The sequence below is a fragment of the Diaporthe citri genome (genome assembly GCF_014595645.1).
Source record: "Diaporthe citri strain NFHF-8-4 chromosome Unknown scaffold_14, whole genome shotgun sequence".
NCBI classification, from domain to species: Eukaryota; Fungi; Ascomycota; class Sordariomycetes; order Diaporthales; family Diaporthaceae; genus Diaporthe; species Diaporthe citri.
In genome coordinates this window covers 284,520-307,390 of record NW_025064859.1, presented here as the reverse complement: position 1 = coordinate 307,390, position 22,871 = coordinate 284,520, and the positions used below count along the sequence as shown (strand labels likewise).

Below are 22,871 nucleotides of genomic sequence, written 5' to 3'. Positions count from 1 at the left end.
ATCCATAGGTAGTTGGGTATTGTAGGGCCAGGAAATGCCGACCATTGGGCGAGGGACTGGGCTCCAACTGACGCGCCTGGAAGCCTGCTGGTGCTTCCTCCTTTGGGATGCTCACCACTGCCACTTGGCCACGGAGTAGTTGTGTCAAAACCATAACGAATACTATCATTGGCGTCGAAGACATGAAAGGAAGAGGACGAGCTTGGTAGACATGTAGGGGGAAAGAGAGCTGGCTGTTCCTTGGCCACTTGGCCACGCAGTTCATGACAGCCAGCAGTAGGCTCGAGAAGGATATCCGTGAGCTTGGAGTTGCCCAGATGATTTGTTATATTTGAGGCGGTGACGGCCTTCTAGCAGTTCGTGGGGCTACTGTGGTTCCTTCCCCTGAAGTCGTCACGGCTTTCCCGGATCGGACAACAGTGCTGTCGCTCGGGGCACAGCCGGTGAGATGTGAAACCTCCGTATGGCCAAAAGGCTCGGGAGGGTCGAAGACAACCCCGAAACAGATAAAGACTTTGACTTGAAAGGGCACTGAGATATCGAGTTCCGCTTAATCTGGCAGGCCGGCAGGCTGTCAAGGGGAGGCTTGGGGGCAAGTTTGAGGTTGAGGTCAGGTTGCCTGGGCACGTTAGGTCAGGTACACTGGCGGTAAGGCGGTAAGGCTAGGCAACCTTGGAAGGCCAGGCCAGGCCAAGCGAGTGGGGGCACCTCAATTGTCAGCTGTCAGCAATCACGGGTCGGGTGCAGGCGATAAGATCTGACAGGGGATCCCCGCCCCCGCCCACCAACTGTTTGCCGATCACCCAGCGACGGGCGGACGCCCAAACAACAAATCCATCCCGTTTGCCTGGTTCCGTGTACTCAGAGGGATCGCATCTTGCTGCATCTGATTTTTGCGTTTTTTACTCCTGGCACACCGACTGCGAGCCCTGCCTTGGTTTTGCCCGACCGGCACTTGACTTTGCTACATTTCCACCTCGCTCTTTCTTAGGCCTGGGTTTTGCTGCATCCTGGCCGCGGAAACTGCCTGATCCATCTTTGATCTTTTGATACCCTCTTCCCTGGCGCCGACGATACAAATTCACAGAAGCCCTTCTCTTGGTGCCACTTTTCTGTCCCTACCATTCTCTCCCTGGTCAAGTCTACCCAGAGACACACATCATACAGACATCATGTCACCAAGCGCGGTTAACAACGAGCCGGTCAATAGCCTCGACGACCACATCGAGCCGGCAAACCCAGGTACGCACCCCAGTCCTCTTCTCTTACCACGTCTCTCCTCTCGCCCTGCCTGCTAACCATGTCGCACACCACGCCAGACCCCTCCGTCGTCTTTACCCCCAAGATCACCGGCGACTGGACCGTAGCCAAGGTCCTCGCAACCATCTCGACCGGCGCGCCACAGGAGAACTCCCCCTCGCCGGTGCCCTACTTCCACATGCTGGAGCGCCTCAAGACGACCAAGCGCGAGGGCTGGCGGCGCTTCGGCATCGCGCGCGGCGAGTCCATCGCCGACCACATGTACCGCATGGCCATGATCAGCATGCTGGCGCCCCCCTCCCTGCGCGCCCGGATCGACCGCGACAAGTGCACGCGCATGTGCCTCGTGCACGACATGGCCGAGAGCCTGGTCGGCGACATCACGCCCGTCGACGGCGTCCCGAAGCTCGAGAAGTCGCGCCGCGAGGCAGAGACCATGGACTACCTGACGGGGAACCTGCTCAAGGGTCTTCTGGGTGGCGAGGCGGCGGGCGAGGAGATCCGCGCGCTTTGGCAGGAGTACGAGGACAGCGAGACGCTCGACAGCCACTTCGTTCATGACATCGACAAGGTGGAGTTGCTGCTGCAGATGATCGAGTACGAGAAGAGGGGCGAGAGGAAGCTTGACCTCGGCGAGTTCGCGTATGTTGCCACGCGGCTCGCGCTGGACGAGACCAAGGAGTGGGCGGCCGAGATCATCAAGGAGAGGGAGGCATACTGGGGTCGTGAGGGCCACATCCACGGCGATGAGGGTGTTGATGGCGGCGTGACGAAGGACCACCTGCAGGCTGTCGATGAGTACTACAAGGGTGCTGGCGGTGCGCCTTGACGTGCGCCTTGATCGTGTGTCACATGCGCATGAGTTTGTGTCAGTGGAGACGATGGATGGACCTATCCGGTTCTACCTGGGCCATTCTTCAGATACCAAGTCGAAAAGGGCTACTCCAGAAAGCCAGACTTCAGAGGGAGGAACGGGTCTTGGGGGAAAGCCAGTAGTTGGAAAGACAATTATTACCTGGCCACTTCTGTTGACGACGTGAGAATATGCTCCTCCTAGTATAGGCTGCATTTGGCTGCCTGCGCAGCCGGCAGCATACCCACCTGGGCCTGTGGGCTTGATCACGTCATGTCCGCTGTGCCGTTCCTCAATGAATGGGGTGAACCAATCAGCAAATCGCAAAATGTCCAGAATCATAGTCACCAAATGCCGTCTTTTTCTCGAAAGGGCCAACATGAGCTTTATAATAATTAATGGCAAGCTACGTTTACCTTCGTCGCCACGTCTAGCCGAGCTTTGCGGGTCCAAGTCAATAGGGCAGACACATTAAGAAGAAGGGGCCATGCACTGTGCTGGGTGACTAATCCATGAATGCATATGAGCCCAGAGGAAACCGTAGCGTCGAGCAGAGAAACGTGGGCGAGGTGTGGTGTTTTGGTCCTTGATGTTGCACTTGTCGCAATGCACGTGGTGTCTTCCCCGAAGCGCCCCCGTCAGCTCGTGGCCCCCAATCTGGAGAATGAGAACACGTTTGTTGACGTCGCTCGGGTTTGTCTACAGCGGCGGAACGCTGAGAACGCACGGTAGAGGCAGTCCATGGACGGTATATATTTAACAACGACAAGCACATTGCCCTTGAAACGTGGCAATTCAAGTGTCAGCGCACTTTCACCACAGTGCAGCCCGCTACCGAGGCCTAGAAATCAGTGAGTCTGGATTATTTCTTAGTTCCGCCAGTCCACAGCGCCAGTACCTGGATTTCCGAGACTCCTTGCTAACGATCATGGCCAACGTGTACTCACCGGTTGTCGCAAGAAACATGAACCAGAGCTGCTGAGAATATAAGCAATATATCTGAAGGCTCACGGCGCTGCACGCGGGGCGGTGCGAAATGGACTTTGGGCATATTTGCATGGCTGGGTAGCAGCTTACGAAATAGTATACTGTTACGCCACGGTTAGATATTGAATACAAACGTGTACTGACCTACCAGTGCTTCATGATAGTAAGAGTATATGTTTATACTATTAAACCTCGTTCTCGGTGTTGAATAAATTCAATTGACATAGTTGGTATTCCTCCAAAGTTCCTATGTGAAACTACCTTCATAATCTTTTTGAAGCTGTTTTCTAATTACAGCAAGCTTCATCACACTGGAACCGGGTTCCGACGATTTCTCAGTGGCTCAATGGCCCTTGGCGCTCTATTCTCTTGACTCCACAAGATTGTGGTGTGCAAGATGAGTCGCATGTTGGCGTTGCCCGGATGGCGTTCAGCAGATAAAGATGTCAGTCGCCGGACTATTAGGCTTAGTGAGCAGCTCATCGATAAAAGGGTCCTCCATTCCCTCTGGCCCCGGAAAGAAGATGGAGCCAATTAATTTGTGCTTTCCCGGGTCTCTGTCCTCGGGTCGAAGGAGCAACGCGCGAGAGCAGCCTCGCACAAGATACACCTCGTCACCCGGCTTGGCGGTCGTGTACCACAGCAGCCCAAACAACGCCCGAGCTTTCTCCCCACCAGTCGCAACGGACACGTCTGCCTCCAGGCGTATGACGGAGAAATGCTGACGGATGTGTAGATTCGTGGTTCCCCAAAGGGCCTCTTTACGGCGGTATCTGGCCTTAATATCAAGGATGTCGTCTTTGATCATGGCCTTTTCCGAATTTGTTGATTGCAAGAACTCCGCGACTCGAGCGATTTCTTCAGGTAGGTTCGTGTCGTTGCCACCATCGAGGGGTCTGACAGCAAATGAAAACCTCTCAGCCTCCTCCACTTTCACCTGCAGAGACTCCATAGTAGCGAAGGTGAAGGCAAAGGCGTGTTTCTCAGGGCCGAACGCGGCATCTGTCATTTTCGCAGCCGCCATAGTTACTTTTCCTACACGATTCCCCTTGACGTGAAGCGTCCGGAGATCTTTTGATACCCTGGTGAAGATGGCCTGGCTCCATCGGCGGTCATGATCAAGGCGCAACAGTTCGGGCAAGCACCTGAGCTCCCCACTGGCCTTATAAGGACCCCTGAAATATAGTTCTGGGTCCCACGATGGCAGAGTAGCGGCCTCTGTGTAATCAAATAGATTTGACAAGCCGAGAAAGTCGAGCGTGCCCGTGGTAAGCAGGAAGGCCTGTTTGCAACTCCCAAGAACTTGAGCCGTCGATAAGGAATAGTTGACCTCGACCCTGTTCTTCACTTGCGGTGGAAACCAGGACCATAGACCAAATACAAAATCCCTCGGGTCAGAGCATGTTCTGAGACAGCATATGTCAACCCAACTGCTCAGATCGAGATGCCCATTATCCGAGGAACCCATCGGCCGAACTGTGAGACACTTCCTTTGAAAATTCCGCAAAGGCAAACCAAGTGTTCCTTGATGGTAACGCCCATCTTCGGGTAGTGAAAAGAGACTAGAGACTACGTCTTGCAATCTGAGTAATCTGTCGAAAGGAACCTCACTACACGTCGTGACCAAAGTGACCTGCTTTGAGTATCTGACCTCCTGGGCTGTCCAGATCCTGCTCCAGTAACGCTGCCTGGCGATTGCGGAGAGGGTCTCTCTAGGGTCCCTGGATTTCACTCGGGACGATGGGCAGTAGCCGGGCTCAGTCCAAGTGGATAGGCGTGATTCCCCGTCTTCGCCCAGACTCTTATCGAGCCAGGCAAGTGTCTCGTAAGCGCTCGAGTATATGTCCCTCATCACTTGCACCTCTACATTTCGCTCAGCAATATCAGATTGGTTGATAGCCAAGGCGTCGACCCAGATCACGCGGCTCTCGTGTTGCAACCGTAAACGACGCAAAGCCTTGTACAGGTTTTGTGTAACGAGTACAGTCGTTCCGTTGAGGCGGATTTCTCTGGGGTCGTCCTGGCTCCCCTAGACATATGATAGCGCTTGATATCTTGGGTTGCCGTTGAGCCGCACATGCTCGAGGGAACAGACGACGTCGGCATTCAAGTCGGAGGCGGGATGAAGATGTACGAGTCGGATAGTCCCCGGCTCTAGGGGAGTATAGATGGTTTCTGCTGCCTTTTTGTTGAGTGCTGCCATGGTAGACTCCATTGTCCGGTTCGATCGCCAGGGCTTTCCGGTGTCTCGTAGTACGCCCGGCAGGTTGATCAGCCAACCTCGGCGGGCGATTTCCTTCTCGAGTCTACTTCCGAGCCGCCAGGCCAACTCCCAGGTTTCAAGACGGCAATTGAGCGTCAGAAGTTGTGCATGGGTGAAGCCGTAAGGGATGATGGCTGTTGCCTGGTAAGAAGGGAAAGTCCTTGATAATAACTACAGTGTTGAAGCGTCAGCGACATCGTGCGGGGAACCCTACTAGATGTCACAGACGTTACTCAGCCGCAATGGGAAGGAAACAGTTGTGCCTCTTGTACATACCGGTGAAGAGCAAGGCTGAGATAAGTTTGGTGATGATCCGCAGAAGCATGAAGTCTGTCGGCTAATTGACGGTCAAGATGGACTGGCTCAACGGTTCGCTTATCCTGGGAAGAACAGAAAGCTGTTTATGTCCTCCTCTCGACCGTTCGTTGGCGTCTTTCCCCCTTTTCTTATCTTAAGCTATGCTATTGAATTTCCATGCAAGAAAGCCTCGGTTCCTTGAAAATTGAAAGAGGTTTTGGTGCATCCTTCTGAATGCGAGCAACTTGGTCTTGGATGCGGTGCCAAGGTGACAAAGAATCGCCCAGTCTAGCAACTTCAACCAATGGCGAGAACTCACAACAAACATTGGGATTGTGCATAAGACTCGTCCGCAGAGACTTTGTCAATGAACGCTAATTTGCCTTTGTCCCCGTTCCGGCCAAATTTTCGGATCGCACTCCCATCAACGCCGTCCTCCAATGTTGTGAGGCCCAGCCACACGATGACGTGGGAGTACGGAACCCCCCCCCCCCAAAGAAAAAGAATACCAATCTCATCAATCACCAACGAGCCATCGTCAGGCCACTCAAACTGGTCCTGCCCGGCGGCAGCTATCCTCTTCGCGGAAACAGCACCCTCCGTGTGGATGCGGACGAGGACGAGGAAGAAGTGCTCGAAGCAGACGAGTCTGAGGAAGACGAGCTCGACCCCTCTGTCCTATCCTGCAACGGTGATTCTGGTGAGCGCGAGCGTATTCGGCCTCGCTTGAGTCGCTCCGGTGTAGGAGTCTGGAGGTCCGTATCGGGCGGGTCCGGGGGCATGATGGCCACGTCGCCGGGGGCCGCTGGGTGGTCCCGCGGGTCGACCCTGCGACCCATTAATTCTTCGTCCTCTTCTTGGTTCAAGTATAAGAACCCGTTCCTCTCGTATGCCCGTCCTACAGTCCTGATCCTCTCTGAAAACGTCATTTCCAGACCCGGATTTATCGAAGAGGTCCAATTGCTGCGATATGCTGATCCCAGTAAACCCGGCTCCAGCAAAACTGCAGCATTTAGAGTTAGCAATCAAGGCAGCAAATAGGCACCTGTGTTTTTACGGGCTGGAGCTGAGAGATATTCCATCTCTACGAGTCAAGATTGTATCTGAGAGCTCCTTACTGGTAAGCGGGCCGTTGAGATTGTATGCTTCCATGTGGGTTGTTAGTCTTGTCTATAGCGAATCCGTACCATATCGGCACTTGGCCAAGATTCTGGGAACGACTTACGTTCTGGAAGTGTCCCACCCGCCATTAACCTGTAAAACAAATCGAAGCCTTGGTCGATGATGCGCTGTCCTGTAACCTGGGACCGGGGGCAGTATTAGAGGGCTAGATTAATACAGTAGGGAGTGTAAATCAAACATCTAGGATGGTACGCACGCTGTCATCTAACCAAATCATTTGTATATAAACGACGTCAGTATTGTCATTAAGCCTCGCCCAAGGTGCGGCAAAGTCTTGCCGAAGTGGAGGGCGTGGGAGGATATTCCCATTCCGGTCTGCCGTAATTTGCTCATCGAGGTCGGGCCTTGCAAAGAGCCTACTGAAGAAGACTCGCATGTCTGATAAGGGGTCACCAAATCTCTCCCCCCACTCGCCCAGTAATAGATCTATCCAATCATCTGAAGTCCGGCCCATCTGCCAGGCGTGAATGAAGCCTATGAATTGCTCCTCTTGGCCCGGGCGCGTTAGAAACATCTCCCCGAAATAACCCCTCCGTCCCGTGGGAATCGGGTCCTCATAGACCTGCAGCGACATTCGTAGTGTAGCCCTGATTCTACTGCGGTGGAGTAGTATGTCTGATGTGCCTCGTGCCTCGGCCATAACTACGATATTAGGATGTCTCCGCTCCTCTGGTCTGGCACGTGTGCGAGGCAATCCACTATCCGCAGCCACATATGGGCCATGCAAGGGCCGCATGGGGCCGGGCAGCGACGTAGGATCGACGGTGACGTGATTCTGCATGCCTCTTCGACATCTAGGTGGGCAGTAGCATCCCTTGAAATCGTTTCTGAGTCTCCGAAGCTGGTCCTGTAGATGCTTCTGGCGAAGGAAGAGGGACCAGCGGTCATTACCCAGTCGTGGAGAACGGACATTAGCCATGATCAGGTGGATCTTGATTAGTTGTCGATCAATCTCTGGCGCGATTGTGACAGAGGGAATTGATAAAATGACCAGCTCTGGTCCTCGTTTCACGCTGGTGAACCTAGTCCTCAACCACTCAATTATATCATTGAGGTGCTCAAACCGGCTCCGAAAGCGTCAAGTCTTCAGACCCTTTGTTGCCATGTGCTGTTACGATGGACAAAGCAGAGCGACGTTGAACAAATCTACCCGAATCACTGAAGATCCAGAAATAAATGCTATGAATTTGATGGAGAATTGCCAGATCAGTCAGAAATATGGTTGAGTGAAAATCAAAAACAGCATGAGCGAACGCAAACATCACGGATGTGTGTTGTATGAGCAGTGACTTGCTCCACGTCTCAATGCCTGCGGCAACGCGGCAAATTTCAACACATCACTGACCCAAGAAAGGGAATTTAATATTTAATTCTACCACACGCTTGTATAAATCGGGTCGATGGAGCCCGCCAAGTAGAAATTGCGAAATGATTGGAACAATGCATGAGATTCAGTTGGAACGATAGCTAACTATGTGATGCCAGCATCTTTGTAAATCTACTGTAATACGACGAGACGTCTGTGGTATGAAATGAGGATGGAGTGAGTTTGATTCGCACCGTAAAAATAGCCTTTGTAGCATGAAGTGCATTAATGGGCCAGTCGAGTTCTAATAAAGACCTGTTCAGGACTCTGTGTGCACTATCGAGATCGAGTGCTTGAATGCGGTAGCCTCTTGCGAGATGGCCGAACATGTGATGATCCAACAGAAGTGTAGAAGCTTCCAAGGTTCTCACTTACATGGAGGGAGGTGATAGGTCGTCGATTTCCTCCTTTTTGAGCTGCAATGTTAGACGCCATTGTGGATGGTTTCCTGCTTGAGTTTATTTCGAAGGGATGAGGGCTGTTTGTTGCCCGGGAGACCCCGCCCCCTTCTGTGGGCATTGTACTGCTCCAAACCCAGGCCCGTTCGTCTGACCGCTCGCTCGGATCGACCCGCCCCCCAAGCTCTCTTTTGCTGCTCGCTACCAATCCCCGGCTCCCTCCCACTGCCCTGCAGCGGCCAGGCTCCACTTTCCCCCCAGACACGCGAGACCAACACCTGTAATCTTGCAGCTTCTAGTCGACCGCCAGTTCGACGAGATCCACACGCGACCGGCCACGCACCCACGCGCTCATCAATTTCGAAACACGTCAAATTTATTCTACGGCTTCCTCGCAGCATCGTCTGATCATCACCAGTGTTTCTGCTGCATCGTCTTTGTTTCTCGACCGAGTAGCGCGAGGAGAAGAAGAAGAAGCTGGACCCTGGCCCGCCCCTAGATCGGATCGGTCACGTTGATCCCTGTCGCCATTGACGTCGTCCTGCCTGTCCTGCTGCTGCCCTCTTTATTTACTTGTCTATAGCCCAGTCCGGCCCAGATCCAGTCTTGGGGTATCTCCCCTTCGCTTCGCCTCGCCTCGCCTCGACCATCCCACAACCTCGTCACAGCTCCACCACGGACACACAGCCCACCCCGACTTGACGGCTTCCACGGCTTCCACGGAGATTTGACAGTAATCTTGGGGGGACGCAGCAGGGGGCCCGGCTCCAGCCAGAAATGCTGCTTCACAACTCGCGCCAAGCTGTGGCAGAGCATGCGTGAACGAGGACTAGAACCTAAACCCTGAGCTCGAGCTCCAACATCACAGACGGGGAACATCCACCTGTCACTCCGAACTGTTACTGCACTCTTCCCTGGTCCTTTCACGAAGTTGTCTCCCTGGACATACCACGCACCACGCAACACGCACCAGAGCCCAGAGCTCTAGAGCTGCGTCACGAGCTCTGCTGACCCGCCTCGGGAGGCCCTCCACTTCTTCGGCCGTCCCCCTTCGATCCAACCTGTGCTTGCAACCGGCTTGCCTCCGCCTGGCCTTGTGACTCTCCGTCCACCGAGATGGCGTCTGCGTCGCCATTTCACATGCCAGGCGCATTCCACTTCTCCGAGCCGACCACCTCCTCCACCGCCCTCAACGCCAACATGTTCCGCCCTCCAGTCTCGCCCTCCGCCTCCACCTACAACCTCTCCAAGTCCACCGGCTCGATACTCTCGGATAACACCTCCGCCAACAACAGCACACACCTGCCCCGAAATTAGGGAGGAAGCGCACATACGATGAAAGCAGAGGCTCCAGCTCGTATTTTGATAGGGTTTCGGCCATGGAGGACAGTGCGCGTGGCCAGGACAGGTACACTTTGGCTGGCCAAATAGAGACGCCCGGCACACAAGTCACACCCGGCACTGCTGCGCTCGACGACAGCCTGTACTCGGATATTGACTACCGCCGTCGCCTGGAGCTGGGTTCAAAAAGGCCACACGATGACCCGTCAACCCCGTCTCTGGACCTGTCGGGCCTCGCCAACACGACAACTGCAACGATCACCCCCCGCGCTGCAGGCTGGACCACATTCGCCTTCCAGGCCATAGGAGGTGTTGTGGGCAAGGTGTGGGAATTCTGTAGGGGCGGCGCTGGTGCTTTCCAAGGCTTCAAAGCAGGCGGTGGGAAGGCCTACGAGACAAACGGCCAGCCCGTCAACAACCCGCTCCCGCTGCGTCTTTCAACCGACCTACCATCCTATCCTCAGGAACAAGATAACCCCCTCAGCCCACCTGGCGCTTTCCCGCTCGCCTCCGACGTAATATCTTATCTTCCAGACAGTATCCCAGACTACCAAGATCACAGACAAGAGGAAATATACCGTGGATATCAAGAGCAGGAGGAACAGGAGCAGCAGCGTGTCCAGCAACAGCAGCAGGAACAAGAACAGCGGGACCAGGAGCGGCGGGAGCTTGAGCGGCAAGAGCTCGAGAGGCAAGAGCTTCAGCGGGAGGAGTCTCCAGACTCAACAACCGATCGACCTGCGCCCAAGAGGAGACAGACGGGCACAATTGGCGAGTCGGATGAGCTGAGGCGGAACTGGGTCATGGTCGACGAGGACGAACAGCGGTCCCCAGCGGCGCGCAGGCCCGCGTTAAACACCAAGCGTTCATCACTGACATCAGTACCGTCGTCTCGCATCCCGGCCCGGAGTTCCAACATGGCGTCTCGTCTACAACAGCCAAAGCCCTACTCGACCCCGACCAAGGCGCCCGGCCCCATGAACCCCCCTGCACGACGGTTTAGTGTGACCTCGCCGCGCTTTGGGCTCGAACAGAAGTCGGGTATCCAGCCACCGCGCTCTGCATCGAGATTGTCTATGGCCTCCAACGCATCCTATGCGGGCGGCTCTATCACATCACCAACGCTGGGTGCCAGCGAAGCCGCCAGCTTTGCCAGCCCACGATCACCTCCCTCGCGGTCGACGCCAGCCACGCCGACTTTTGCGATCAACGGCTCCCGGATACCACAGCCAAAGGGCCTAGGCCTCGGCCCAAATCCATTCGCCAACATCCGTACGCAGTCACCAAACAACCAGCGAGTCTCCCCCAGCCGGCCTACCAGCCGCCACTCAGCCCACCACTCAGTCCACTCGCTCCACCACTCGCCGCTAACCCCGTCATTTATCCCGAGATCGGGCACGCCCTCGCGCGTCGGCCACCGGCGGAGCGCCACGAGCCTCTCGGCGGGACGTGGCAAGCCCCCCGGCCAGATGGACCCGCAGCTGAGCCCGCGCCTGGACGACGAGGCGAAGAAGCTGGCGGCCCAGCGGGCGGCGGCCGAGAAGCGCAACACGTCGCGGCTCGATAAGCTCAACGGGGAGCTGCAAGCGCTGATCCGGCAGGGCCAAGCGGCGCTGGACACGGAGTTTGACGTCGAGATGGGCGAGGGTGACGACGACGGGTGGGATGAGGATTTGAATTGAGTGTGCCGATCTCGGACTGATGTGTTCAAAGAATACACGAGGGAATACAAATGCGCAATTTCCGTTGTCTTGTGCTTTCAAGCGACTTGTTTCTCGCTCTTGCTGGCCTTTTTCCCCGTGGGCTTCAACTTGTCCTTCGCTTAGAAGGGAGGAAGATCCTAGAGAGGTTCAGGGGAGTTTGATGGTATCACAGCACAAAATACCCCGTCTTTTCTGTTCTGTTGGTTTGCGTGGAGTTTGGAAATGGATAGGAAAGGGAGGTCTAGGAGTCTTGCAGCTGTACCTGGCCAGGTACCTGTTGTATCAAAATGTCAAATCATGTGCGGCACATTCTATTTCCCGCCATCGCAAATGCCTCTGGAAGAGGTTTCTGTGCCTGTGTGCATGCGTGCCTACCTAGCTGGCTCGGGAATGGACGGCCATGTGGGGGAGAGCGCAGCATCAAGTCGGATCTTCCACCGTCACTCGTGGGCTCCTGCCGCTCTCTCTCGCAAGGTTGATGATGAATACATTGCGATGAGATCCAATCACGCGCGCACGATCTACGAATTTCTGGGCGAGAGCTCAATTTTGGCCCTTATAAACCGCCTCGAAAATGCAACTCCTCGGGTCGTCAGGCACCTGATGCGTCCCCTCCAGGACAAGCTTCTCGCTGGCCCGCCCAAACAGCGCCGCATACTCGTCCCTCGTCCGCTCCTTCGCGTTGAAGAGCGCCATGGTCATCAGGTCCATCTGCCTGTACCATTCGACACCTGTTAGCGCAGGCTCCTGAGCTGTGTGTGAAAGACTCCTATCACGAAGCCCCCACTCACCTCATGGCCTTTGTTTCAAGCCCCCCGGCCAGGTCCTCATACGGCGGCACGACGTACTCGCTGACGAGCACCCTGCCGCCCTCCCTGAGCGCGGGCAGCAGCGCCCGGAGGATGGCAACGCACTCGGCATCGGGGTGGTTGTGCATCACGTGGCGCAGGAAATACACGTCCGCGCCGGCGACGGGCTGCGCGTCGAAGAAGTCGTGCGCCTGGTACGTTACATTGCCTCCCCCTCCTTCACCACCACTACCACCGGCGAATTCTTCCGCCAGCCCCTCGACCACCCGCGGCAGGTCCTGCACGACGACCCTGAACGAAGGGTTCATCTCGACCAGGTCGCGCGCGAAGTGGCCCCTCGACCCGCCAACATCCACGACCGTCGCGTCGGGAGGCAGGACGGCTCCCCAAGGGAACGCGCGCAGGTCCGTGTCCTGCAGGCGCTGCCCGCCGCGGCTGATGCCCTCCATGCCTCGGTCGAAGACGGCGCGGAGGTCGGGTCCCGATCCCAGGCCGCCGGCGGCGTCGAGCCATGCGTAGAAGGGCTCGGCCGTCCCGCGCGCGGCGTTGTGGGCCGTCTGCGTCAGCGATGCCGTGGATGGGTTGGCCCGCAGCGCCGTGGGGAGGCAGGCGTTGGCCGGGTTGAACACCGTGGCCAGGGTGTGCTGGAAGGCGACCGTGGGGGGCGAGCGGGACAGGTGCGCTGAGAGGGCGGTGTGGCGGACTTGGCCTGGGGGTTGCTCGCGGAAGATGAAGTTTGTCATTGCGTAGCGGAGGATGCGGGCTTTTGAAGGGGTTGTGTTGCGTGTCAGCGAGGCATTATCAGAAGGGATATGTGGGCATCGTGGCGCTCTCTGGGTAGGTGCGCACTCAATCTGTCCTCGTCGAGGCCGGTTGCTTCTGAGAGCTCTGCAAACGTGGCGGAGCCGTCGATGGGCACGAGGCTGGCTATGTCGAACTCGGCGATGACGCCGAGGCTGGAGGCGTCGTGAACCTGGACAAGCAATTAACTATTTGATTGCAACTCATGCTTCTGGATAATACTCACAGAAAGCCCCACGAGCCCCAAGGTCTGACGCGGGCCCAAGGCGAGGGCTTCAAGTTCCCTCGCTGCTTCTGCCAGCTTTAGTGCTGACTCCCCATCGATCACAGGTTCTGTTCCGGCAGATGAGATGTCGTGGATCGACGGGGTCGCTTGACCTCTGTCTTGCAAGTGTTGTGTTATCTTCTGAGTGAGGCGGGAGACTTCCTCGCCCAGCTCTGTGAGGTTCCGGCCAGACATCCTGGAATAGAATTCGAAGTTGGTGTCCGCCTGGAAATGTTGTCATTGCTGGATGCATGATCAGAACGGTGATTCCAAACTCTTATACAATGTCACTGGATGGTTGCAGTCCCGCATGCACTTAGTAAGCTGTGATCTTGAGATGGTGTAGACCATCGACCAGTCATGCTACATGTCTATTTGCCCGGCCTCATTTCCGCGGGGACACTGTTGCGAACGAATTGGTGTTTATGGCTCCTTAAAAACACCCCTCTCTAACCCCGAAACGCTCCTTCCGCACCACACTTTCTAGAAGCCGGGCAAAATTGGTATTGTCCCCATAGCATGCGGAGGGCCGTATAGTATCGATTTTGGGGAACCGCACCCGGCTTCTAGTTACTGATCTCAATGCAGAGTAATAGGACAATTGTTTTGTTCACAAAACGCAGACTGACCACCAGCTCAGAGTATAAAGCACTCACCCGGGATGCTTCGGCAGAGACCAAGAGCCATGGTAACTTCTTTGTGTTTAAGAGAATAACTTTCTATCAAGACAAAGTCAATCATAAGCATTAAACAATGCGATTGTCGTCAGCGTCCAGCATTATGGTATCCTGAGGACTTCACTCTATAAAATAGTCATGAGCGAGTTCGTAGTTTCTACCCGGCTTGACCGAATCACTCACCACCATCCACTCCAACATCCAATCAACTTCCTCACCAATCACAGAACCCAACAGCAGCATTGAGACCAAACACAACGATTACCGCAGGTGAGTTGATCGATTTCAACATGACTAACCCTGTAGACCACGAAGCCGTCCAGGCAGCTCAAGCACTGTGCATGCTTGCGATGGACACCCGCCAGCAAAGCGTGGACACCAACGAGACACAAGACGAAGACTGCATCATGACGCATGCTCGCCCAGTGGTCCACAGCCCGGGTGTGCAGCAGAACATTGTCCCAGACGAGACAGAGGACGAAGACTGTATCATCACGCATGCTCGCCCGGTGGTCCACCGCCATCACCCGTACCGGAGGCCTGAGCCACAGCGAGTCGGTGTCCCGGCCGCCCGCTCCGGGATGAGCCCCAGCGCAGAGGCTGAGCGGATGGCAAGAGAACGCGAGTACCTACACAGAGACAAGTGGAACGTCTTCCCGTTGGAACAGCACGAGATGCAGCCTGGCGCCCCAGTCCCCGAGGTTCGTAGAGTAGTCCGCAACGGAGAGGTTGTCCTGGAGAAAGGCCCCCTGCCGCACACGCAGCCCTCTGTTGTGCCGCGCCCGACCCCTGTTGAGCAGCCGATTCCTGCTCGCCGTCCTCTTCCTGGTCAGCAACCGCCTCCCGGTGTGCGGCCGTCTCCTTCACAACCGCCCACTCCCACTGAGGGTGATGCGTCCCCCGATGTAACTTATAGCTTCAGGGCGCTCGCACTCCAGGCTCTCCTCGCCTCGCCCGAAGGCCGATGGCTGTCCACGAGCGACATTGCCGACTACATTGAGGAGAATTATCCTCAATTCCGCGAGGAAGTAGCTAGTCGTCGCCTCAGGCGTGTTTTATCCAGCACCCTAAGCCTAGTTGCCGGGTTTCTAGAAAAGTCTGTTATGCGAGGCAACGCGAAGTCTGTGCTGTGGCGACTGCCTGCCTGGGCTCGCAAGGAGGTGGCCACGATGGCGTGGAATACCAAGCGGGGGTCTGCTCCTCCGCAGCCCTCTCACTCTGGGGCCCGGGGTCAGGCCCTCGTGAGCATGCCATACGCCCCCAAGTCGCTTATGCTCCAAGCGCTTCTCGCCGTCCCCGAAGGCCGGTGGACACATCTGACCGAATTGGTCGGCTACCTATTGACCCAGTACCCCCAGTTGCTCGGACTGGGCAGAAGAGGCTTCACGGATCAGATTAGTGCAGCCCTGAACCATAGTTCCGACCTCGTGGATAAGTGTGTACGACACAGGCACCGTGGTGGTGTCTTTTGGCGACTATCTCTGGGGGCTCGCGAGGAGGCGATCAGATTGGCATGGCCGGATAGATCAGTGCAAAATGCTACGCATTGAATGACTGAGTAGGCCTGCTGATCGGCATTGGGCTTTTCCTTCACATTCCTTCTTGCGCTTTGGGGTGGATCTAAACGGGTGCGGCAGCGAGTTTACTAACCTTTAACACACAGGTAGAATAGATTGATCGTTGATAATTTTATTTACTGGGAATTTCGCATATGGACTGTAACTGTGAATACAACAATGAACTCACCGAACTACCGAACTTCACCCTAAACTCCAGATTTAATCTTCAGCCTTCCAGTGATACTTTGCAGCAGCATGGTCTGGCGGAGGCCGCGCAATTCCCTTCTTGGCATACAAATTCTCCCTGTAAGTCCCGCCATCAACGGCATACCCGTCCCAGAACAGGCCCCGCCGACGCAGGACAGGCAGCAGCTTCTCGATGACGTCCTCAAAGGTCTCGGGCATCAGCGCGTACGCCAGGTTGAAGCCGTCCACGTCCGCCTCCCGCACCCACCTCTCCATCTCGTCGGCGACCTCCTCCGCCGTTCCCGCGACCGTGGCCCCGAGCCCGCCGACCTTGATGTGGTTGGCGACGGCGTGCTTGGTCCACTTGGGCACCCCGGGCACCGAATTGGACCACGACTCGACGGCCGACCGGATGGCGTTGGACTCGACGTGGCGCAGCTCCTCGTTGTCGCCGTACCTGGCCAGGTCGATGCCGGTCCACCCGCCGAACAGCGCCAGCGCGCCGTCCTCGGACCCGTAGCTCACAAGCTCCTTGTACTTTGCCGTCGCCTCCTCGGTCGTGTCCGCGATGATGGGGCACAGCATCGCCAGGAACTTGACGCCGGCCGGGTCGCGGCCAAAGTCGTCGCGCGCCATGGCCCGGATCTCGGCGACGTTCTTGGCCACCACCGAGGGGCTGTGCCCGGCGACAAAGATGGCCTCGGCGTGCCGCGCCGCGAACGTCTTGCCCGCCTTTGACGTGCCCGCCTGCATGATCACCGGGGTGCGCTGCGGCGACGGCTGGCAGATGTGCGGGCCCGGGACGGTGTAGTACTTGCCGACGTGGTCGATCGTCCGCACGAGCTTGGGGTCCGTGTAGATGCCCTTCTCCCTGTCCAGCTTGACTGCGTCGTCACGCCACGACGATTGCCTGGGTTTCGAGCGTCAGCCTTTGATTTGGTGCTCTCTTGGACCATTGCGAAGCCGACTCACCAAAGCTTGTACATGACCTCGACGTATTCCTCTGCAATCGCGTATCTCTCATCATGAACTGGTTGCTCGGTGTGTCCGAGGTTCCTCGCGGCTGAGTCCAGGTAGCCAGTCACGATATTCCAGCCGACCCTGCCTCCACTCAGATGGTCGACCGTACTCAGCCTCCGAGCCAGATGGTAAGGCTGTTCATAGGTCGTAGCCAGGGTGACACCAAAGCCGAGGTTCTTTGTCGCCGCCGCCATTACGGGGACGACTGCGAGTGGCTCATTGACAGGCCATTGTGCTCCAGACACTATAGCCGGGTCGGGATTCCGGGGGCCCTTGTATACATCATAGGAGCCCTTTGATATTCATAATCAGAATCATGATTTGTCGTACAAAGTTAAGGTACTTACAAGCACATCGGCAATGAACATGCCATGGAAATGGCCCTTCTCCAGCAGCTGGGCCAGCTCGACCCAGTGCTTGATGTTGTTGAAGTCCGAGGACCGGTCCCGGGGATGCCTCCAAAGGCCAGGGGACTGATGGCCACTGCAGGACTCGACAAAAGCATTGATGATCAGCTGCTTCTTGGCGCCCGGGCCGGAGCCCGATGCCCCATTGCTCGATTGAGGGGTGGATGATGCCATTGTTCCAAAAGTTTCCTGAGAAGATAAGGGCAAGACGGAACGACGAGCTGGGCCAGGTGTGCCTCAGCTTTGGGCAGAAACTCGAGCCCTTTTCATCACGACGAAATCAAGTCGCTAGACACCCCGTACTCAAGCTACCCCACGTGCGTTGTACCGATCGTGCTCCGCATGCGCAGCTACTCGCAGGATTGCGGTGGTGAAAAAGGTTGTTGATCCATGGGATCGCCCGCATGAGCTGCATGGCAACAGGGCCAGCCGCTTTCGCGTCATCGAGCCTAATGAGTCGCAATGGATGTCTCCCCCATCCCGCCCACCCAGTTTCACTCTGTCGTCGCACCTATCCGCGCCCCGCCGACCCAGCAGCCCGGTAATCTGTTATTTGCTTTTTTCTTTCGTTTCTTGGGAGAGAATGTTTCATGGCGCCCAGTGGCTCCTCACTAGCCATAACGCCGGACTGTGGTTATACTGAGATGCCATGTTGGGCATAATGACACCATCGCCGCTGCGAACCCGGCAGCGTGGGGCCGCAAACTTACGTCGCGCACATGTTTGGCAGATTGGCTGTCCATTGGGATAATTCTTGTCCCCGATAAGAACCGGAGACTTGATGTTCCCTTTAAATATTCGTGACATCCGTCTGGTTGCAACGGTGTCTGTGCCGATCGTCACTGTCACCCTCTCAGCGTCAAGGCTGCATTTTCCACCATGACTTCGATATTCTCTCGCGCCGCGGCGAGTGGCACTATTGAGCCTCCTCTGCCGCAGGCTGTTGGATATGTGGTCGTCGTGCTCATCGGCTTCCTCATTGCCTTTATCATGATATTTGTCACCTACCTGCTCAAGAGGACAGTGGGTGAGGACAATAGGACGACAGAAATGTTCATGACTGCGAACCGCCGGGTTGGCACCGGGTTGACAGCCTCAGCGGTCATATCAAGCTGGCTGTGGAGTACGGCGATGCTGGGGAGTACCCTCGTAGGATACAACTACGGAATTGCGGGTCCTTTCTGGTTTGCTGCTGGGTGAGTTTGAGCCCGCCTTGAAGTATCATTCGTCCACGATGCTGACTAGGAGACATAGATGTTCCCCCATGATCGTCTTTTTTGCAGTATTGGGCATCGCATGCAAGATGCGAATTCCAGAGGCTCACACGCTCTTGGAAATCGTCAGAATAAGATACGGCAACGTTGCGCACATAGTCTGGATCGCACTTTGTCTCATCAACAACATCATTGCCGTTGCGAATATGTTGCTTGGAGCAAGCGCAGCCATATCAGCTTTGTGAGTTCCATGCTAGTCTCATATTGTACATGTGCCATCTAAACTGATGACAATTCAGGACCGGAATGCCAGTGGTAGCCGCTATCTTCTTGTTGCCGGCGAGTGTTGTTCTGTATACATTTGTCGGTGGCATCAAGGCCACTTTCTTGACAGATTATTTCCACACTTTCATCATCACCATTATAATCTGCTACTTCACCATTGCGACATTTTCAGTCCCTGAGATATCCTCCCCAGGCCATCTCTTTGATCTCGTCGTCAAGGCAGGACAGGCTCATCCTGTCGCAGGAAATCATAACGGGTCTTACCTAACAATGGCAAGCAAAGATGTAAGTATCTGCAGTCTTGTCTGTGTTCGCGGAACTTCAAGCTGACATGTACGCCATCAAGGCAATTCTTTTCGGCATTATCCACATCCTCGCCAATTTTGGTCTGGTCATCATGGACACCGGCTTCTTCACAAAAGCCTTCAGCGCGGCGCCACAGGCCGTAGTCCCAGGATACATCATCGGCGGTATCGCCTACTTTGCCATCCCCTGGTGTCTGGGCACACTGATGTCCCTCTCCGCTCTCGGCCTCGAGGCAATCCAGTCCCCCCGATTCCCAACGTACCCAGATCGTATGTCAGCGGTCGAAATTTCCAACGGCCTTGTCCTCCCGTACGCGGCCGTCGCCATAGCAGGAAAAGGAGGCGCCGCCGCAGTGCTGCTCATCACATTCATGGCAGTCACCTCAACCATCTCGGCCCAGGTCATCGCCGTCTCGAGCATCATCACCTTCGACATCTACCGGCAGTACCTCAACCGCGGCGCGACGGACCGCGACGTCATCCGCTGGAGCCACGTCGGCGTCGTCATCTTCGGCGTCTTCTCCGCCGCCTTCTCGACCGCCCTGTACTACGGCAGCGTCGACCTCGGCTGGACGCTGTACATGCTGGGCGTGCTCACCTGCCCGGGCATCTTCCCCACCACCTTCACCATCCTCTGGAGGAAGCAGTCCAAGGCCGCCGCCACCGTCTCGCCCCTGCTGGGCCTCGCCACGGGGCTCGCCGTCTGGCTGGGCTCGGCGCAGGCGCTCTACGGCGAGATCTCCATCGCAGCCACGGGTGCGACCCTGCCTTGTGTTTACGGCACCACGGCCTCGGCGCTGAGCCCTGCGCTGTATTCTGTCGTGATCTCCCTCGTGCGTCCGGCCAAATACGACTGGGCTGAGTTCCGGAAGGAAAGGCTTCTCTTTGACAATCACAGCACCACCCGGGGTCAGAACCCGAGGGTGCCCGAGTCCCACGTGGAGGTCACATCGTCATATACCGATGATCGGGCGAGCCTCAAGCACTGGGGCGTCATCGCGAGTGCCTGGGCCCTCGCTACCTTCTTTGGCCACTGGGTCTTGTGGCCGCTGCCGATGTACGCGGCCAAGTACATCTTCAGCCGCCAGTTCTTCGCCGCCTGGGTGGTCATATCCATCATCTGGGTCTGGGGAACAATGCTTGTTGCTGGCTTCTTCCCCATTATAGACGGCAGGAAACAAATATCCCTCGTATTCAAAGGCTTCAGGCTTGGAAAAGAAAAGACTGCCACGCCTGTGGAGTCTTCCAGCAGCCGGGAGGGTACTATCTCCGAGGTAAAGAAAACCGAGGATGGAGTTGAGTTGAAGTCGTGAAATAGAAGCAGTTTGTTTGATGGATTACATTGGTGGATTTGCCTGCAGTCTGCTTCCACGGTGTGCCGTTATACGTATTTGTTTTGGGCTAGACTTGGAGCCGTTTTGGATGGATACCCTTTCGATCGTGAGCACAGCGAAAAGATTACAGTAAACGCAGACTAAAAAGAAGAGCAAAAGGAATATTCAGTTCAATAATTGTAAAGCAGCACGCTCTTGGCTCTCCCGCAGTGGAACTATTTCCAATAGGATAGGCTCGTAGGGAATAATCTCCTCTGGGATAGGATTCAGAAATGAGCCTCTATTGGTATTTCCCTTGAAGAATGTGTGTCCACAGAATCAAGACAGAAACTCATATAGCCCGTGGTCGCCGTCGAGGATGGAGATTTCCTTCTGTTGCACTTATCTAGCACTTTTCGCACACCTGGTTAGTTCATGATTGGATCAACGTAGGGCATCTCTAGACTTCCAGGTACTTTGGGACTGCGCTCTCAGCTCTTAGAATGTTGATTGAAAAGAAACGCAAGAAACATTTTGACGTCCAATATCTCTTATTACAACTCATTCTGTCCCCAGACAGATTTGAATTTCGCTCTTGTGAAAGCAAAAGCTTTTGACACAACAAGCTGGGTAGTTTTGAGAGCTCCCGAAATTGCCGCGTTGTGCCTTTAAGTCGGTTAGAGCCTATGTGAGAGGACGTCACTAAGACACGTCTTGTTCCACAAGTTTCGGACGCTATTGATGCTTTGCGTAAGAGGTCATCTCATAGGAGGGTATCCCAGCCTGAGGGTCGTCAGGTTGGAGAGACTAGGAACGTAGCAGCGGTCGGACACTTTGTCTGACAAAGCTGAACAATGTCTGCCCGATGATGTCAAGACTGTTGAGTCGACGTTTCGATCCAGATATCGAGTCGATACAAGCCGTAGGCTGATTAGTCCAGCCTCCAATACACGTCACCAAACAGGTGGATGCCATAGCCGGGTCTCTTTGGGACCATGCCGAAAGCCCCAATGGACTACAAGTGTTGGATCATCGAGAGACCGCCAAGGAACCGCGTACCTGCCAATCTTGGAATGTACCTAGGTACTTTGGTACCTAGTGTGCGCTGTCGCGCCTGCCCAAGTAAATAAGTAGGAAGGGACGGAGTGCTGTTCCCATTTCTTGACCTCATGGCTGCCTGCGCTGTTTCGACGTCCTCGACTTTTGCCTTCCGGGCCGACCTACCTCCAAGACAAAAATCTCCACATCTACTGAACATCTCTGGCCATCCAAGAATCCGACTTGCCATCTATGCTCTCTCTGTATCTCCCACGCACTCTCTCTGGACCTCATCTCAACCAGCCTCGACTTCCCTGTGACTCTATCTCCTCTGGGAAACATTACCTTGACCCTCCCGATGGCGTGCCTATTCTGCCGACTCGGAGCCTGGGATCCTGCCATGGTCGCCGCGCAAGCGATCCGAGGCATCGCTTTAGCCGTCTCGACCTCACGTTCCTACTCTGCCTGTGTTGCTGCTACCACCTCCGCTGAGTTCGAGGCTCTACGCTGCGTCGATATTCTTTGACGCCGAGATTCCGTCTTTGACCCCTACCCGCGCCGCCGTTACCGAAATGTTGTGGAAGTTGTCTCTGACGCAATCAGGGCTGCTGATGCTACGGCCTATGATGAGCCCTACGGTTGGCCGTGGGCCTCGGACGACGACGAAGTGCACTCTTCTGCATCGTCGACACAGAAAACAACCTCGACGTCTTCCTCCAGCGGTCCACCGTCTCAGCCTCCATCATGATGAATCCTGGCGGTGATCCAGGTACGCGCTCCTTACCCAGCTGAACCATTGATTCTGTCGAGCTAATTTGATGTGGTCAGACTAGTCATCTCGCATTTACCTTGCCATCACATCGACGAACTCTGAGAGGTGTAGTTCCACCGCGAACTTGCCAGTCCAACCTTTCCTTGACACATTCTCCTCACGAGCGCCTCTACAACACCTGATCCACATCAGCTCCGATACATCAACCACCTACACCTGCTCATAATACATGCCGGCTCTGCTTCTACACCAGCTCATCCTCACCAGCTCATCATCTATGCCAGCTCTCCCTTTTCACCCACTCGTCATCCACACCGTCCACTCTTCTGCCTCAACTCGTCTATAGCGACATTTCGTCTACACCGACCTGTCGTCCGTCTACTGTGCCTTGTCTTCGGCACCAAACATTTGGTCAGCACTCAATCCTACCTATGCAGCCAGTGTGGGTGTGTGTATGTGTGTGCCTTTCTATAATGTGAGATCTTCACCGCCTCTTTGCATGTCTGCAAGGCTCAGTGACTCAAAGTTCATACTCTTCTACAATCTTTCTTCTTTTCTCTTGGTACAACC

At 55.6% G+C, this 22,871-nt stretch overlaps 7 protein-coding genes across 7 annotated transcripts; 4 read left to right on the top strand and 3 right to left on the bottom strand.

Annotated features, from left to right (window-relative positions):
• Positions 1–1,172: 1,172 nt before the first annotated feature.
• Positions 1,173–2,089, top strand: INS49_005042 (uncharacterized protein; the record flags this gene model as incomplete). Its single annotated transcript, XM_043165829.1, has 2 exons — positions 1,173–1,242; positions 1,320–2,089. 2 exons carry the CDS (start codon positions 1,173–1,175, stop codon positions 2,087–2,089), a joined length of 840 nt encoding a protein of 279 aa, XP_043017592.1.
• Positions 2,090–3,530: 1,441 nt separating this feature from the next.
• Positions 3,531–7,761, bottom strand: INS49_005041 (uncharacterized protein; the record flags this gene model as incomplete). Its single annotated transcript, XM_043165828.1, has 7 exons — positions 3,531–4,382; positions 4,752–5,129; positions 5,196–5,534; positions 6,257–6,663; positions 6,779–6,805; positions 6,886–6,961; positions 7,039–7,761. 7 exons carry the CDS (start codon positions 7,759–7,761, stop codon positions 3,531–3,533), a joined length of 2,802 nt encoding a protein of 933 aa, XP_043017591.1.
• A 1,961-nt stretch (positions 7,762–9,722) lies between these two features.
• On the top strand, positions 9,723–11,629 carry INS49_005040 (uncharacterized protein; the record flags this gene model as incomplete). Its single annotated transcript, XM_043165827.1, has 2 exons — positions 9,723–9,856; positions 9,952–11,629. 2 exons carry the CDS (start codon positions 9,723–9,725, stop codon positions 11,627–11,629), a joined length of 1,812 nt encoding a protein of 603 aa, XP_043017590.1.
• A 564-nt stretch (positions 11,630–12,193) lies between these two features.
• INS49_005039 (uncharacterized protein) lies at positions 12,194–13,720 on the bottom strand (the record flags this gene model as incomplete). The annotated part of the gene is made up of 4 exons (XM_043165826.1): positions 12,194–12,365; positions 12,442–13,222; positions 13,309–13,432; positions 13,487–13,720. The coding sequence occupies 4 exons, from the start codon at positions 13,718–13,720 to the stop codon at positions 12,194–12,196; spliced, it is 1,311 nt and encodes a 436-aa protein (XP_043017589.1).
• Positions 13,721–14,492: 772 nt separating this feature from the next.
• Positions 14,493–15,869, top strand: INS49_005038 (uncharacterized protein; the record flags this gene model as incomplete). Its single annotated transcript, XM_043165825.1, has 3 exons — positions 14,493–15,240; positions 15,295–15,559; positions 15,866–15,869. 3 exons carry the CDS (start codon positions 14,493–14,495, stop codon positions 15,867–15,869), a joined length of 1,017 nt encoding a protein of 338 aa, XP_043017588.1.
• A 111-nt stretch (positions 15,870–15,980) lies between these two features.
• INS49_005037 (uncharacterized protein) lies at positions 15,981–17,548 on the bottom strand (the record flags this gene model as incomplete). Its single annotated transcript, XM_043165824.1, has 3 exons — positions 15,981–16,857; positions 16,920–17,239; positions 17,315–17,548. The coding sequence occupies 3 exons, from the start codon at positions 17,546–17,548 to the stop codon at positions 15,981–15,983; spliced, it is 1,431 nt and encodes a 476-aa protein (XP_043017587.1).
• A 705-nt stretch (positions 17,549–18,253) lies between these two features.
• INS49_005036 (uncharacterized protein) lies at positions 18,254–20,491 on the top strand (the record flags this gene model as incomplete). The annotated part of the gene is made up of 4 exons (XM_043165823.1): positions 18,254–18,570; positions 18,629–18,829; positions 18,888–19,158; positions 19,220–20,491. 4 exons carry the CDS (start codon positions 18,254–18,256, stop codon positions 20,489–20,491), a joined length of 2,061 nt encoding a protein of 686 aa, XP_043017586.1.
• Positions 20,492–22,871: the final 2,380 nt, after the last annotated feature.